Raw genomic sequence first — 16,561 nt, 5'->3', positions numbered from 1 at the left:
AGTAAATGAAAATCACGTATATTTTCCACAAATGAAAATATATAATAAAATACAAAGTAATATAACTTGTACTACATAAAACTACATTGCGCAAGATTGAAACTCGGCGCTATGCAAATCTTATTCGCTCAATGAACTTTATTGTGAAATCTTTTTGCGAAGAACCGTTTAACCGGATGTAATTCAAAGCTAGTTTTTCTAATTAGTAATTCTTTCTGTTACTTTTAATGATCTAAAACGTGTTATTTGTACACATGAGCTATGATATTCGTTATATTATATGACACAAAGAGCCAAATTTAAAAAAAGTCAGCGAAACCAAAAGTTTAAAACCCATGTGAACTACATTACCCAAAATGCACCAAATGATTTGTCGGTTTGCTTTACTCTCGCGGGCTTTGTTTTGATATGGCGGCAGGCTTCGAAACTTTTGTCTGTTATGTTTCTGTAAGGCTCGCTATCGCTCCAGTAACACTGCTTTCCGCCCATGTTACAGGTAAATCACATGTGATATGACACTTTTATAAATGTGCCTAACTTGTCTGTCACGTCACTACAGTGTAACCCGTAAAAAAAACTTAATTCTGTCTCAAGTAAAACGCAGCCTGCTAACAACAGGCAGGTAGCCAAGCCTTTAAAAGGCACCTAAAACTGACTGACGACACCAAAGTGTCTAACTATATAAGATAGTTAACTCCACGTCATGAATGGTGTCACGCTGTCAATGATTCAGCCAGGCTGTTTTCAGAAGCACCTGTGATGTAGTTAACTGTTGCTAACCAAACAAACGCTCATTTAAAACCGACATCATTCTCTCGTGACATGTCAAGGTGTTACATTTAACCGGTCCAAGCCAGATAACGTGTCTTAGAAAATAAGCTAATGTTACTTCAGTTTAAACCGGCTGCTATATATACTTTTCTTGGATCTGGACTTTATTCACGGTGTGATTAACACTTAGCCTGTCACCATAATCTGTTCGCTCAAATCCCGGATTAGGGAGCCGCTGTCTGAGTCAGCGCGGTCAACATGTCATCTCCAGCCGGGCTTCACTTCTCCCAGGCAGACTTCTTGGCGCGGTGGATGCCAAGTAGCACCAGAGCCGGGGTTATCCTCAACCCCTGTCTGGACTTGGCTGGCCCCTTGCGGAACAGCTCTGCTGTGGAATCCCCGTCACTGGGACCAGACGACTCCTTTGCCTCAGACTTCGCCCCTCTGCCCGCCTCCGCAGACAGCAGCTGCATCGGTGTGGATGGATATGGCCGATTACCTGGAGGAGAGAAGGCTGGGACTGATAGGCCAGTGAACGGTCTGTCCTCCGAGCCCCCGAGAAATTTAGATGGAGAGCTGGACAGTTTGGATGAGATGGCAAGCAAGTCCGAGGATCTGCCTGTAAGAATGAAGCTGGAACAGGTAGGAACATTAGTGCATTTTACAATCTGGTTGTGAAAATTAATACAGAAGAGATGTTCTCAGTCAGACTTCTCCCAAACCAATATCTGAGATACCTGACCACACCAGCTGAAATAGACAGCTCTTCCCACTTTTCTAACCAGAGTGTTTCCATACCTAAACATATTGTGGTATATTCTATCAAAACTGGGAGAAGGTCTTCTAGCAGTTGTGGTCTGAGGCTGAGAGAACACCTTTTATTATTTTGATGTATGCCCAGTTAATCAGCTCAACACATCAAACCAAATGGAAACAGGTCTGCAGCAATGTATTCATCACTAATGTAATCTGCTGATGTCCTGAAAATGAGATTTGTGTGGACTCAATCAACTGTTCCTGTTTGCTTAATACCTTCATCTCATTCAAGCTCACTCACTCCCACACACACACCTTGTGCTCTTCCTGCTGCTCTTAGTATTTTTCCCCGAAGGCTATTTATGTCCACACGACTCAAACAGTGTCTGAAGCGAGAGTGCATGCAAGTCAGTTAGCACTTTTAATATGTCATCTAATCAGTATGTGCAGTGTGCAGTTGTGGTGGGCAGCCACAAATATAAGAAAACGAAGAGTCTTGCTATATTGTGAGGTAAAATATAATATTGTGTGTTTGTGCAGTTGAGACAATGGCAGCAGCACATGCAGGAACAGCTTAAAGCCCATCAGCTGGAGGAGCTGCTGCGTCTGCAGGAGGAGCAGCAGAGGCTGCTCGGAATGATAAATGGATCGCAGGACTGCACAGGAGGTAAAAAAGACAAATTACCAGAATAACTGCAAATGTAAAGTAGAGTTGTACAGCAGCCAGCAAAGCCTACCCTTACTTTCATCAGATTGTTGACATGATTGTGAAGACAAATCAGTTCTGTGTGAAATTCTAACGGTGAACGTTTCTGACAGGCATGTGGAACTCCAGTGAAGATGATCAGGATCAGAGTGTCGATACCAGCCATTTTCATGAACAAGAAGACACGTTTCTACCAAGCAGTGATGTGGCTTTGACTGAAGACAACAGCGGAAAAGAAGATGCAGTCTTCCCTGACAGGTAAATACTATATTACATTTTATTAAGCATTAAAAAGAGGCTCCCAAGAAGAGATAAACCAAGCAAGTCATGCAACAAGCACCTACACAGCTCTTTGTATGACTGTATTTTCTTGAAAAACTTGTCTGTTTGCATACATTTGCTTTGTTTGCTTTCCAGGCCTATTGAGGGTCAGAAGAAGACTTTTGAGGAGTTGTTGGAGGAGCAGCTGAGGCTGGAGGAGCAGAGGCTGAAGTCTGCCCAGCAACAGCAGGTCAGAAAATATATCAATGGCCCCTATACAAACAAATGGCCTATATAAAAATAAAAACATCAGTCAGTACTTAAGCACGGTAGACAGTGTTCAAAGCTGGAGAGGTTTGAAAGCAAAGTTTCTCAAGAAAGCCAATCATTTAATTATGAGCCATTTCATTTGATCGTGTCATTGTGACATGATGATGTTATTGCAAGCAGTGTCTCCGTATTGGTGCATTCAAGGAAGCTTTGTGATCTTAGGCTTTAAAGTTGCTAAATGTCCAAATTCACATTATATTCACATTATGTCTCCTCACCTGAACAGAGCCAAGATGGAGCTGAAGCTGTCCAAGCTCCTCCCAAGCGGGCCTTTCTGAAGCGAGGCGAGGGTCTCTCAAGATTCACCAACAATCGTAAAACCTCGTTACCAAAAACAGAGGTGAAAAAGGACCCGAAACCACAAGTCCAGGCCAGAGGAATGTTTCGCAGCAACTCGGAGCCTGCATCTATCCAGAGAGGGAGCACAAATGGTGTCCAGCGGCTTCCTGTCCAACGTAAAACTGCCACGCTCAACAAGGAGAACCGACAGAGAGGTCTCAGTTCGCCACCTCAGGATATTAGAGTTGAGAGTAAGACAGCTCGGACAAAAGTTTTGGGGAGTCATCAAAGGCATAACACAGAAGAATCAGAGTGGATTCAAACTGACCCAGAGGGTGGACGAACCAAACAGCATCAAATGGGGCAAGTAAATGTGCAGAATAATAGGAAAGTGGCCCTGTCAACTCAGGCTGCAAGGAACCCTGGTCACAACACACAGCCCAACCCTGTGACCAAACAGGTGGGCATGGGAAGAGGGCCAGAGAAGGCTGAAAATGATGCAGCTAAAGAGACAATTTGTTGTTCAGTAGTGGAATCAGCAGAAGGAAGAACAGTGTCAGAAGACAGAGGAGGAGTTCCCCAGGAATCGTTTGAGTTGTCGTTCCAGGAGAAGCTCAAGCGCTGGGAGTGTGACCGGCAGTTGGAAAGCATGGAGCTGGGAGAGTTTGAGCTGCTGGAGGAAGCTGCCGAGGAGCTGTCCTTCTCATCCAACTCCTCCTTTGTCATGAAGGTGCTTTATTCAACTCACGTAGCAAGTGTTAGCAACAAAACTTTATGGTACAAGCATTCAGCATAAGCATTCTCTTAGTTGCAATATGGGGATTGCAGAAAACAACCACTTGGACTTGAGTAAAGAAAGCTAAATAGAATTTCCAGTAGTTATAGACTTGATTGTGTGGATTTTTGCTCCCGGTATCGTCCCATGATATTTTACCTGTTGACTGTAGCTGCGTGGTTTTAAAGACTCTGTTCTGTACTTGCAGGTTCTTCAGATGGACCGGCTGCAGGCTGCCAGGGGGCACCATCCACGGCGGCTCTCCTCCACCCCTATTAAGTCACCTCCCAAAGTTTCACTTCAGAGGTGCAGTAGTGTTGGTAGTATTGGTGGTTTGGTATGTAAAAGCAGTTCCATGAACTCAGAAGCATTTGTGATGAAGATAAGAGACAACACACTGAAGAACAAAGTGAGCATTGGTGATAAGGTGGAACAGGACAGTGGGAGAGAAGAGGAGCACCTGAACTCTGATCTGTCTTCTTTAAGTGGCTCTGAATCTGAAGACCAGGAAGCGGCGGTCAAACCACATTTGTTTCCCAGCACTCGTTGCTTTCCTGCACAGTCTAACCCACCATACGACAAGCGGTCGTATCAGGACGAGGACAGTTTCAGGGATTCTGCTTCAGATGTGACGGGAGCTGAAGAAAGGGAGAGTGACAGCGTCCTCAGTGTGGCTGACGAATCCACTCTGCTAGAGGACAAAGACGGGCACGAGGGTGGAGTTGTGTTTGACGACAATGACACGTGGAACGACCTGGAAGACACCGTCAGCAAAGCCAATAACAGTAGAGAGGTTTATTCAGTTTCGAAGGCAACGGCCAATGGAATCTCACAACCAGAGCGGACTCTGTCGAGGAAGGTGGCAACGAGCAAAGTTGTGGAGCTGGATAAGGGCACAGTTATTGTTTCCGCTAATCATGAGCCAGATCCTCCTCCTCCTCCTGCCTCCCAGCTCATGACAAGATTGTTCCCCTCCCTGAAGCCGAAGACCCAGAGTGCACCTCTCCCTCTGCCTCCTGCTGCCCTTGCTGCTCCTGAGTCCAAAAAAACAGAGGTGGAGACAGGTGAGACAAACACTTGTAGTCTTTTGAAGGTCATAACCTCCATCAGTATTTATATTCTCAGACAGGAAGCACTTTTTCATGGCTGTTCACACATGAATTAGATTTTTCACTGAAGCGTGACAACTTAATGCAACTTTTTCTTGCTTTCATTATTAAGCTGGTTGTTATTATTCTTCAGTTAATGGATTAATTCAGGTTTCAAGATACTCAGTTTGCGATGTTGAGGCAGGTATTGATATTATAATTTTTGTTAAAGTAATTCTTACATCTAGAGAGCTGGTGCCAGTGAATGTTAGCATTTTTGATTGCTAAATGACTTGTACGATTAATCATGTATCAAAATATTTTTTTTGTTGATCAACTAATGATTCCAACACAACATGTCAACACCATCTTTCTTCTACTTTTTCTTTGTAGTGTAAAGTTTACAGAACCTCAATTCAACAATACCCTCAGTACCCTCGGTCAAAACTACACATATGCATGGACAGATTCTAATGATCTGTCAGTATTGTGCCATGTAAAGTATATTTAATGTGAAACACTTTTGTGTTTTGAGCCCTGAGACCACATCGGTTAAACCTCAAAGGATTGTGAGAAGAATAATTTTGCTGGTGATTTTTGCCACAGCAGAGAGTGAAACAGACTTGAGGTAATGTGTGTATTTGTGTGTGTCCTTGTCGACAGGCCAGCAGGTCCAGTCTAGACTGCTGAGGGAGAGACTGGTTGAGCTGGAGATTGAGATCGAGAGATTCAAGAAGGAGAATGCTGCGCTCGCCAAACTCAGACAGGAGAATGAGAAAAACCAGGAAAATCTCAGGTGATACATCTGCTTATACTCAGTGTGTGTGTGTGTGTGTGTGTGTGTGTGTGTGTGTGTGTGTGTGTGTGTGTGTGTGTGTGTGTTTGTGTTTGTGTTTGTGTGTGTGTGTGTGTGTGTGTGTGTGTGTGTGTTTCATTGTGGATATTTTGTGGATCCAGTTTTTTTATGTCAGTGGGACTTCCTGGTAAAATAAAGATAAAATAGATAAGTATTGTTGTTTAACACCCAAAGTTAATCTTTCAACTTCCTGTTTGATGCTGTTTTTACATTTTTTGGATTTTAATTTTTATTAATTTTATGTGTGCCGGTATTACGATGAGGTGAGGCGATCCCTTACAAATCAAAATCAAAATGTTGTGGCAATCCCAACTATGTCTTTTAAGATTCATCCTTGGACAAGTACACAATTCTGTTCCAGGTTCAGAGGTTCTGACATTTCTGAATGAGTTATGCCAGCATTCTACAGATCATTAACTGTGTAGTAGTTTGCTTACACTATAGAATTTGACAAAAACATATGTTACACAAAAACTGGTCACAAAAAACAGACGTCTTTTTTTGTTTTGTTTTTAAGATCAAGAGACCTGACAACATTTTAGGAGACTCTGAATGATGAACACCCAATCACTTGGGTGATTCTCTTCAAATGTACATCCACTTCTTTATCTTCTTTAATCATGTCCAGTTTTAGGAACATATATTTTGATGAATTATGGGTTTGTGTCTGCTGGGCTATTTGATTTATGTCTGCTTTATTGTTATTTTCGTAGGAAAGAGCTTTTGGAGTTTGAGCAGATGAAAGCAGAGGAGCTGGCCAAGTTTGAGGAGTACAAGAAGGAGGAGAACAGGAAGCTGCAGAAGGAGCGCAAACTGTTTGAGAAGCATGCGTCAGCCGCCAGAGCCATCCCCGACAAGAAAGAACGAGAAGAGATCCAGGTGACCCAGGATCAAAACTCGTACCATATCAGCAATGTATATTTTAATAATCTGGAATAATAAAACCAGTGAATTATTTAAAATTACATGTACATGCACACAATGTGAAACAATTCAATGATCAGTTAACTCATCCCTCTAAAAATTAAGTTCATATTATAGTATTGCCACTAGGTATTGGTATTGGTATAAATCAGAATTGCGATATTGTTTAGTGGCCAAGGAACTATTGTCTGTTGAATCTTGAAAAAGGCTGAACTCTCCTTGAATCTGTCCTTGTCCTCCCTGCCAGGCGTTGAAGCAGCAGCTGCTCTCCCTGCAGGAGGAGGTGAGGGGGAAGGAGAGTTGCTGGGCCTCCACACAGAGCCGGCTGAGGCAACAGATCGACTCGCTCAGACAGGAGAACACTTCTCTCCAGGACGAGGTACCCCTCTGACCTCTGACCCTTTCGCCCCATTCACACCTGGCATTATCTGGCCATGCATAAGTTGTGTTTCTAAGCATACCGTCTTCTTTTAATTCAAGATTCAAATGATGGAAAAGCTCCGCCTCAGCGCCTGGAAGAAAAACCCTGTCAGTGCAGAGAAGGACAAAGAACCCAAAGACGGTCCCAGAATGTTTGAGAACAACGTGTCAGCTGTGACCAAAGGAGTGAAATTTGCTGTGAGCACGTTTATATTTTTTATTAGTTATATTCACCTTCTCTGATTCACATTTCTCAATTTTATGATCACAAAAAATATACTCAGACTTAATTGATTATATTGAAACTGGAATCAGACATTTCAAATCAGTGTGACTAGGACAGTGTGGGAAGAATAATGGGTCCATAATACTTATTTATGATTTGTGTTATCTTTGCGCTTAAAGCGACTCATCATGTCTCTTTGATGGTCCTCAGTCTTTCATTGACGAAATGTCACTTTAAGTCTAATTATCTCTTAGGATTTTTTTTTGCATCTTTTGTATAATAATTAAATCACGAGTTCTCTGTCGTTGTTATCAGAGTCCACTGGACTCAAGAGGATGCAGCACAATCAGCAGCAGCCCTCCACAGAGCAGCACTGCTGCAGCCACCAGAAGAGGCTCCAGGGACAGCAGTCAGGCTGCTACAGGTACGGTTTGAATTCACAATTCTACTGCTTAGTTACAGGTTTTTGCAGACTTTGAAGTACCTATCATAGATATTTTAACAAGGGATCACATGATCACTTTCTTGTATGTAAAAGGTGTTGTGTGTAGTGATGACCCAACAGAAAATTATCATCCAACTCATCAGTTCCCCCTCAGCTTTATGGAACATCATAGTGACTTTCAGCTCATAAATTTTGATTTTCCAGCTCACCACTTTACCATTTTGGTTAGGGTGTCATTTTACGCTGCAGCAGGAAGCTTAGCTCAGTAACAAAAGCTCTGATAAACCCACTGTACACTACCTGCTCAGCACCAAACAGCAGCCAAACACAATTAGAGACTCGTGGAGCATTTGACAGCTAAAGAGACAGATATTTCCCTGATGAGTAGGTTTGAGACCAGAAAGGAAGTAAAAGGAGAGTAAAGGACTGGACACTGCTCCAAATGAATGATAATGTTACTCTGTATTTGATAGATGAGTTATTAGGTAACTCTTTTCTCTTTGATAATATGTCAGTGTTGAACTTACAGCATGTTTTTACTTCCCCTGAGTGGACATACTAGTCAGTTAATGCAAGTTTAAAATTGAAGAAAAATGGCCAATTTTATGTTTGTGGAAAATAAGTCCTCTGACTTTAAATAATGGGTTCCTTTATGTTGGTGTTCAGTGTTTCCTGAAGTTTTTCTCAATCAACCCTTGATTTATAAAAGTTTGATGTTGGAACCAATGTTCTAATAGTTGAGAATGATTAACATTTTTCTGTTTTGTGTTGACTGTCAGCAGGGATGAAGAGCAGCCTGAGGAGGCCAGGCTCCTTTTCCTCAGCCTCCTCTTCGTCCTCATTGCCTGGCAGGAGGACAGAGGAGAGGTCGACAGCCGCCAGCAAGAGTCAGGACAAATCTCCAAACCAAGAACACTCACACGACTGCTCTCCGGTGAGAGACGTTGTTAGTGCTGTCCTCTCTCTGGTGTAACACATCTATATAAATGTATTATAGATGTAATGTGAATTGGAAAACCAGCTAAAGCTAATTCACAGCTCCTGGTCCTGTTCAGAGTCTGTTGACAGTGGTGTGGTGGTCAGTTCAGCCAGTAACCATGTTTATTTACCTTCTTATTCTGTTCAAGCCAGAGGGCTGTTGGAGCCTGGACATGCTGCTGTCTTTCAGGGCTCAGTCACCACAGCCATGTTTAATACTTTTCTTTTTTCTTTTTTGACATATTATTATTGTAGAAAATAGATTCTCCGCCAAAAGAACCAGAATCCAGTGAGGCTGAAGAGGCAGAAGAAGCTCAGGAGGTTATGACACATCCTGATGGGAAGGTGAGAAAGTGGGAAGATGTCATTGGACTCGGTCAAAATAATCTATAGTGTGTTTGTCCCCCAGAGCAACAGTGTGGCTCATTGATCGTTCGTGGGCATCAGTGGAGCACTATAGCACAGAATGGCAGAGAATAAGATTTATCAGGCTTCAAATATACAGAAAAACGTGTCAGATACATTTAGTGTTGTTTTGGGGCTTTTCACTTGATTCTCACTGAGCAGAAACATATATCCAAAAGACGTTAACTCCATGTGCTTGCTGACCTTGAAAAGACTTCCACTGGTCAGTCAGCATGAACGTTTTTATGACAGCCAGATTTTACTCCATGCAGCAAAAGGCACAGGGAGGATTCAAACTCCTGGTTCAAGCAGGCTAGTGTTTCACATTTGGATTACCAAAACATGATATTTAATAAAGCTAATAAATAGCTCACCTGGTGAAGTGCATGTCTCATGCAGGCTACTGAGGTTGAGGCCGAGGGTTCAAATCCACTCTGTAGCTTTAGCTGCACTTTTGCTTATCCTTTAAGTGTGGATGTAAAATTATCAGAACAAGTAATCAAAATAAAGTATTATATATTATATTATATATAATCAAGATAAAGTGTCATAGTTAAAGTAGTAGAGGTAATAATATAAATATTTGTGATATTCTTAGATATGGATATTTTAATTTTGTTAGTTCAATACGACCAATGTTAAAATGTTTTTTAGGAGATAAATACTGCAGATAGTAACTATATCAGACACTTTGCAAAACAACTTCACATTAACACAAAATGACATTTTGTCAGTGAGTTTGTTTGGTGTTATGATGATAAGTAGAATGTGCTGATAAAACCTGGTCGCAATCCTTCCAGATCGAGAAGGTTCTGGCCGGCGGTGATCGTCTTATTACCTTCCCCAACGGGACCAGGAAGGAGGTTTCAGCAGACGGACTGACGGTCAAAGTCACCTTCTTCAACGGAGACACCAAACAGATCACAGATGACCAGAGAGTGGTGAGACGTTTACATTTTGTCCAAAGTGACTCACAATAACTGCGTTCAACCTCCGTATCCAGACAAATAAGTGAGTGTGTGTGTGTAGTGGTGCAGTGAGCCAGGGAACGTTTGCTGAGTAAGCTTTTTGATAGTTAAAAACATTCACTGTGTTCCTGGGAGCTGTTGGACCTGATGCACCGTGCTCAGAGGTAGAATTGTTGAAGGAGGGTTGGTGGTATCTGACTAACCTTTCCCACTCTGATTTTCTTGGTTGAGATTTTAACAAAGGAGAACCAGATGTAGTCAACAAGCTCCTAAAATTATTATTATTATTATTATTTCAGTGTTAAGGAAGAGAAGGTTGCAAGCACTCTATGAAGCCTATAAATAAAAACTCTTGGCTGTGACGTTATGTTGACATTGAGTTCATCTTAAATTGAAGTTTTAATCTCCTAAACTCAGGATGTGAATTTGATTGAATTTGAGAGCTCACAGTTGAACTTGAGCAGTCTCCTGTGAAATAAGATAAACATAAGGAGCACATATGTTACCCATCTGAATGTATCTACTCAGATTCTACTGGTGACACTTCTAACACGACTCTGCTCCTTGTGCTCAGATCTACTACTACGCTGAAGCCCAGACGACACACATCACCTACCCAGATGGGATGGAGGTGCTGCACTTCCCCAACAACCAGACTGGTGAGAGCAGATGCTCACTCTAGAGTGTTAGTGTTAGTTGAGATTTTGTTGCACATTTGTAAAATGCGATCATGGATCATTTTTGACACTCAGAGGGTTGTGCGTCATATAATAAATAAGGAGTGATTTTGGCAGCGGTGGAAGAAGAACTCAGATCTTTTACTTAAGTAAAATTAGTAATGCCAAAGTGTAGAAATGCGGCCATGCAGTCAGAGTTTAAAGTAGTAGCATCAAAATATACTTTATGTACCAACAGTTAAAGTGCTCAGTATGCAGATCTGGCCTATTTGAGAATAAAAGATATTATAGATATTATAGGGCTGCAAGTAACAATTCTTTCAACTTACAATGTTCAACTAATCTTGGTTTATTTTTCTCTATTTATTGCCTGGTCTATAATATGTCAGAAAATAGTGAAAAAGCCCAGCGCTCACAGTGATGTCTTCAAATATCTTATTTTATCTGACACGCAGTCTAACATGCAAGGGTATTTGTTTACTTCCATAAATGAGAAATAAATCCTACAAAATACTGGAATATTTTGACTTTTTTTCTTTGACCTTTCTCAAAATTATTGATCAGTTCTCAAAGTAGTAGTTGTAGATTATTTTTCTATTGATCAGCTTATCATTAAAATTGATGCCTCAGTGTGTAAGGATCAATGTAATGGTTGTAAATATCGCTTTCAAATAAACCGTTAAAAATTCACCATTTCCCTCTCAGATGTAGTATAGTAGAAGTATAAAGTAGGAGAACATAGTAAATTTAAAGTACCTCCAAATTGTTCTGAAGTAAAGTTACTTTCCATCACTGGAGTTTGTCACAGCCCAGTTATCAGGTTGTTTTATTTTGCTTCATTAATCCAGTTCACAAGTGGTTTGAAAAACAAAGATTTTATACGTATCCTGGCTTCACTTGTAAATGGATTGTGCTGAAAATTAAGTCGAAAAACAAAAAAACAGGTTTTGAGTGCAAAAGTGCAAATCAGTCATGATCACTTCACAGTTATGATGGCACTGTATTGTACATTACACTTTGTTTTATTTCTGCTCCAGAAAAGCATTTCCCAGATGGCCGTAAGGAAATCACCTTCCCAGACCAGACAGTCAAGAACCTGTTTCCCAACGGCAGAGAGGAGAGCGTGCTGACAGATGGCACCATCATACAGGTCAACCCGTAAGTAGAGACCACAGCGCCTGTTTGTCTCTCTACCTCTGTCGTTTATTGAGTTTATTTCTATGTTCAAGTCTCACCTTGATTGAAAACTAACTGGGTGTGAATGTGTGTTGCCTCTCAGGGACGGCACCAAGGAGATCCTTTTCAACACAGGCCAGAAGGAGATCCACACGGCAGACTACAAGAGGAGGGAGTATCCAGACGGCACCGTGAAGACGGTCTACACCGACGGCAAGCAGGAGACACGCTACCCCAATGGACGGCTCAGGATCAAAGACAAAGATGGCAACGTCATCGTGGACAACAGAGCATAGAGACAGTGTCTCACAGCGAATTAAAGGTTTCGAGATCCTAAGGCTGATTTCAGAACTATGATTCCCAAAGACTTGCAAAAAGTCTCAAACAAGTCAGACTTGGTGGAATCACTTGTCTCTCTTGCTCCCCCCTAATGAAATCAGCTGTGTTGGTATGCAGAGCCTTTAAAATCACTCTCCAAATGGACACATCTCAGCTGCTACACCTACACTACGTTCCTTCTGTATGGCAGCCGATGTGTTGTAAACACTTTTTTTACATTACATTCAGTGAAACATGTCACATCTTCTTGAAGTTTGGCAAATGTGTCGAATGCAATTCTGTTCACATAAGTTATTTACTCATTAATGTTTATTTGCACGTTACCACCACCAATTGTAACTTGGTGTAACTGAACAGACAGAACAGAGCTCTCAAGATGTTGCTCTGCAGTGCTACTAGTGGATAAAAACTCCACATGGACCTTCAGACTTCTTACATGTGTGTTCTCGTGCACAAGTCGCAGAGCCAGAAATGAAATGTAGCAATGTGCCAACAAAGGCAGGACTGCTGGCATTAACATGGATGCAAACAATATGGAATTCAATCATTTAAGAAAAAACTGGCTTCACAATGTTTAATGAGGAAGGAAATGCATTCACTATATTCATTTGACTTCAAAGACACAAACAAAACTTTTCCTGAATATAAAACTTTGCAAGAAAACTCAACAAGGCACCTTTAATGTATTTAAGTGATGTAAAGAATGTTTCAGGTCTAAAGGTGTATATATTTTGCAGTGAAGTCCCTTCTTTCTTCTGTTTGACAGTCTTGTTTGTAGCAGGATGTTTTGGCGCATTACCTATCACCAGACCTCATTCAGTCTTATTGTTTAAATATTCACATTCATAACTCAATGTTTACATTTTCAGTGAAGGCCTGGGAGGAGAAATGCTGAACAGAAACAAAATGTGACGTGTGCAGCAGTGTTTTTCTGTTTTAAGTGTTTGTTTACAACTATTTTAATTTGTAAAAATTTTAAATACATATTTATTTTCTTAGCTGACTGTACATTTTTTGTAAAATAAATTTTAACCTTTTTTTCCATGTTTGAGTTTTCACAATTTATAAAAGACAACAAACGACACAAACAGTGAGATGTGTGTCACAGGTATTATATAAAAATATATATTTATTATAAAATATATACACTCAATACGTTAGGAGTTCAATGACTCCGTGTATGTGCTTAACTAGAAGTGGACACATAAACCATCTGCCAGGGTCACTCTGTCCTGTTACTCGAGGACAGACTGACTGTCGTCAGGTATTTACAAAGAAAACAGCCAAGAGTCTAGACAGCATTGGAAAACTTTAATCTGAACCTTCATACAGACTAAGTCCATCTCACATGAGTCACATGACTAGAAATCAAAGTGCTCAGCCAAACACAAAACAATCAAACTTCAAGTAAATCACTGCTCTACAGGAACACTGAAAGTAAAGATTACTGTAAACTCTCTGCAACAACAGCAGTCAGACAGCAAAACAGAACGAAATCAAGATGTTCACTAAACAGGACGCCGGCAACTAAACCTGGAGAAAGACACAACAGGGAACTTATTAACCGCGGCTCAAATTTGTTAAACTACTGTTTCTATGCTTACTTTTCATTAAGATCAATTGTTTACTATAAAATGTCGGGGTAGTGAACAAAGGTCCATTGCAATTACAAACCTTTTTTAAAATGATTTCTAAGCAGCTATATTTAGTCTTGATGCCATCCAGTCACAATGTATGCAATATATGATCGGTGATTTATTTTTTCAAAGTGACAAATAACAAAGTGATATGAGGTTTAACTTGGACCTTTAACAAATCAGACTATATCTACATTCAGAGATACCAATGCTTTCACAAGCACTCTGTCTAAATGTGTTTTTAATGGATATATCTGAAATAAATCTGAAAACGTACATGAAGTGAACCCTATGGGTTGAGGAGGTCATCTCCACTCTGCTTCACTCGTGCTCAGCCAGTCCACTGCTGACCAGAGGCTGATGGACCAACTCTCCGTCCTCGTTGTACAGCAGCACTGTGAGCTCTGGTTCCCGGGCCTGAACAGACAGAAGGACACATGAAGGTGGAGAGATGCTGACAAAAGAAAGTCAGGTCCTGTGATCTGACAAACATCTGTGAGAGCACACTTTGGAAGTAAACTCTTTGATGCAAATGGAGACTGTTTAAGTATAAAAATGTAGACTTTTATTATGCTGAGTCTAACTGTAGTTAATCAGATAGCCGTAGATGTAAAAGAGCTGTGAACGAGAAACAGTCCCTGTCACACAGTAACACAACCAGCAAACATGAATAATGCCAAACAACCACAATCATGCAACAAACAGATTTCAAACTATTTACTCCAGTCGACACCCATCAGACAATAAAGCATAAAAACCTCCGAGGGGTTCACTCCTTTTAAAAAGGGGTATATATGCTGAAACTCTGGAAAACTGGAATATCTCAGGATAAGTAGATACTGGACTGTGTACTGTAGCTACAAGATGTAAATGTTGTGCTTGTTAGGTGAGCTTTATAGATGAATACCGAATGATTATTCTTTCTGGTCAATAATGAAGTCTTACTGTTGAACTAATTGATGCAGATTAGGGCTGCAACGGTTTGAGGTTTTCACTGCGCCAGAACCATTTCAGAAAATGTCACTGTTTCACAGTCCTGACAGACATGACACTTGATATAAACCGATACTGTAGAATTCAATACTGTAGACAAGCAAACGTAGATAGTATGATAACTGTCAAATTTAATTCCACGGTATATAACCGGCATACTGCTGCAACCGTAATACAGAAAGCTGCATCACAGCTACAAGCCATTATATAGTTTGATTTTTAACATCCATTGAACTAATAGGATGCTTCAAGTTTAGTGTCAAAAAATATTTTTGTCACTAAATCACGATCATATCGTGTAGCTTAATAATTGTTTTGGTCACAGTTGTGGATCCTTTTAATTAACTTTAGTCTCAGCAAAGAAAGTTTCATGTAGAGTTGTTCTGATTCCAATAAAATGCAGGAATCGGTATCGGTGAGTCTAGTGACCGATCCGATACCATGTAATTTAGAAACGGGACCCTGCTCCTTCCCAGTTAGCTCTGTTAGCGTTACACACCCAAAAATCAATTCTTCTTCACTACTCTAAAAGCCAACACAGGAAGTTGCGCTGTGTGGCCCCTGGCAACTACTGTTTTTAGAACAGCAAAGCAGTTGTTGATTTCACGCGAGTCAGACGGAGCTAGCAACATATCAGCTATTTGGCAATATTTGACTATGGATAACCTCACCAGTACAATGGCGACATATTCAGTATGCAAGGCTGTAATTTGGAGGGGTGGCACGAGTGATGCCAGTTTCAACACCAGCAACCTTATTGCTGTGTCCCAGCTGTTGTCTGAGTAGCACCAGACCGTGACACAAACATGCCCCGTAAACCGTAATCTCTTGTTTATGACAGATAAGACACACAAATACACACATCGTAACGCGTATATGATAATCCATCATATTGATTTAGCAAAGGCTTCGTTGAAAACAAATGGACAAGACCGGGAGGAGGATTAGCAAAACAGTTGAGTAGTGACCGGGCGAGTAGTTGTTATGGAGAAATAAATCCATCCATGCATCTTACTTGCTGCTTCATTTAGCTGCCACGAGCAAATAAATAGGCTGATTTGGTGTAAACATGATAGCAATTTTAGCTTACAATGCTAACATAGAGGCTAACGTCTCCGTCGAACAAGTAAACAAGTGTTGACAATAATGCAGAGACAGAAATTGTTGTGACGCCGTCTAATAACAGAAAAAAAATAACAGCAGCTTTCACAGTCATAAGCCAGCATCGGCATGAAAGTTATCCGTGTCACAACATCCACAATAAAGACGAAAGATTACCTGCTCAGGGCCAAACAAACCTCTTGCCCGCTTGTTGTAGACCAGGAGCAGGAAAGTGAGCAAGGGGAATGGATGGAAAAATTGACCAATATTGCAGGCGCTATTTAGCAGGCGATAGAGTGAATGGATTTATTTGGTTCCTTTTGCTCTTCATATTGTGTTGGTCGTACTATTGGGCCATAACTACCATCTAAATAATGTTAATAATAATGACAAATCTTTCAAATCGTAGACCATAGCTTTAAGTGGGATTTTTTACCAGTGGAAAAGGGG

At 40.9% G+C, this 16,561-nt stretch overlaps 2 protein-coding genes across 5 annotated transcripts in view; one reads left to right on the top strand and one right to left on the bottom strand.

Moving 5' to 3' along the window:
• Positions 1 to 276: 276 nt before the first annotated feature.
• Positions 277 to 13,426, top strand: cpap (centrosome assembly and centriole elongation protein). Of its 2 annotated transcripts, none has more exons than XM_084363090.1 (18): positions 277 to 496; positions 1,000 to 1,413; positions 2,068 to 2,194; positions 2,347 to 2,491; positions 2,651 to 2,744; positions 3,051 to 3,833; positions 4,087 to 4,942; positions 5,630 to 5,762; positions 6,536 to 6,701; positions 6,994 to 7,125; positions 7,227 to 7,364; positions 7,708 to 7,816; positions 8,617 to 8,771; positions 9,071 to 9,160; positions 10,021 to 10,161; positions 10,763 to 10,847; positions 11,903 to 12,023; positions 12,145 to 13,426. In XM_084363090.1, exons 2-18 carry the CDS (start codon positions 1,030 to 1,032, stop codon positions 12,335 to 12,337), a joined length of 3,852 nt encoding a protein of 1,283 aa, XP_084219216.1. In that variant the 5' UTR covers positions 277 to 496; positions 1,000 to 1,029; the 3' UTR covers positions 12,338 to 13,426. The 2 variants fall into 2 exon arrangements, with proteins under 2 accessions (XP_084219216.1, XP_084219217.1); XM_084363091.1 differs by having other exon boundaries at positions 278 to 496; positions 8,620 to 8,771.
• A 250-nt stretch (positions 13,427 to 13,676) lies between these two features.
• The window catches only part of rnf17 (ring finger protein 17), a 30,048-nt gene continuing 27,163 nt past the window's right edge, over positions 13,677 to 16,561 (bottom strand). For 2 of the 3 annotated variants that reach the window (XM_084362693.1, XM_084362695.1), the window contains exon 37: positions 13,677 to 14,434. In XM_084362693.1, the coding sequence (XP_084218819.1) occupies positions 14,339 to 14,434 (96 nt within the window). In that variant the 3' untranslated portion in view covers positions 13,677 to 14,338. The remainder of the gene's footprint in view (positions 14,435 to 16,561) is intronic. The other variant, XM_084362694.1, reaches the window with a different exon arrangement.

This window comes from Pagrus pagrus (genome assembly GCF_965226575.1).
Source record: "Pagrus pagrus genome assembly, chromosome: 9".
NCBI lineage: Eukaryota > Metazoa > Chordata > Actinopteri > Spariformes > Sparidae > Pagrus > Pagrus pagrus.
This window is presented reverse-complemented; position numbering and strand designations above follow the sequence as displayed.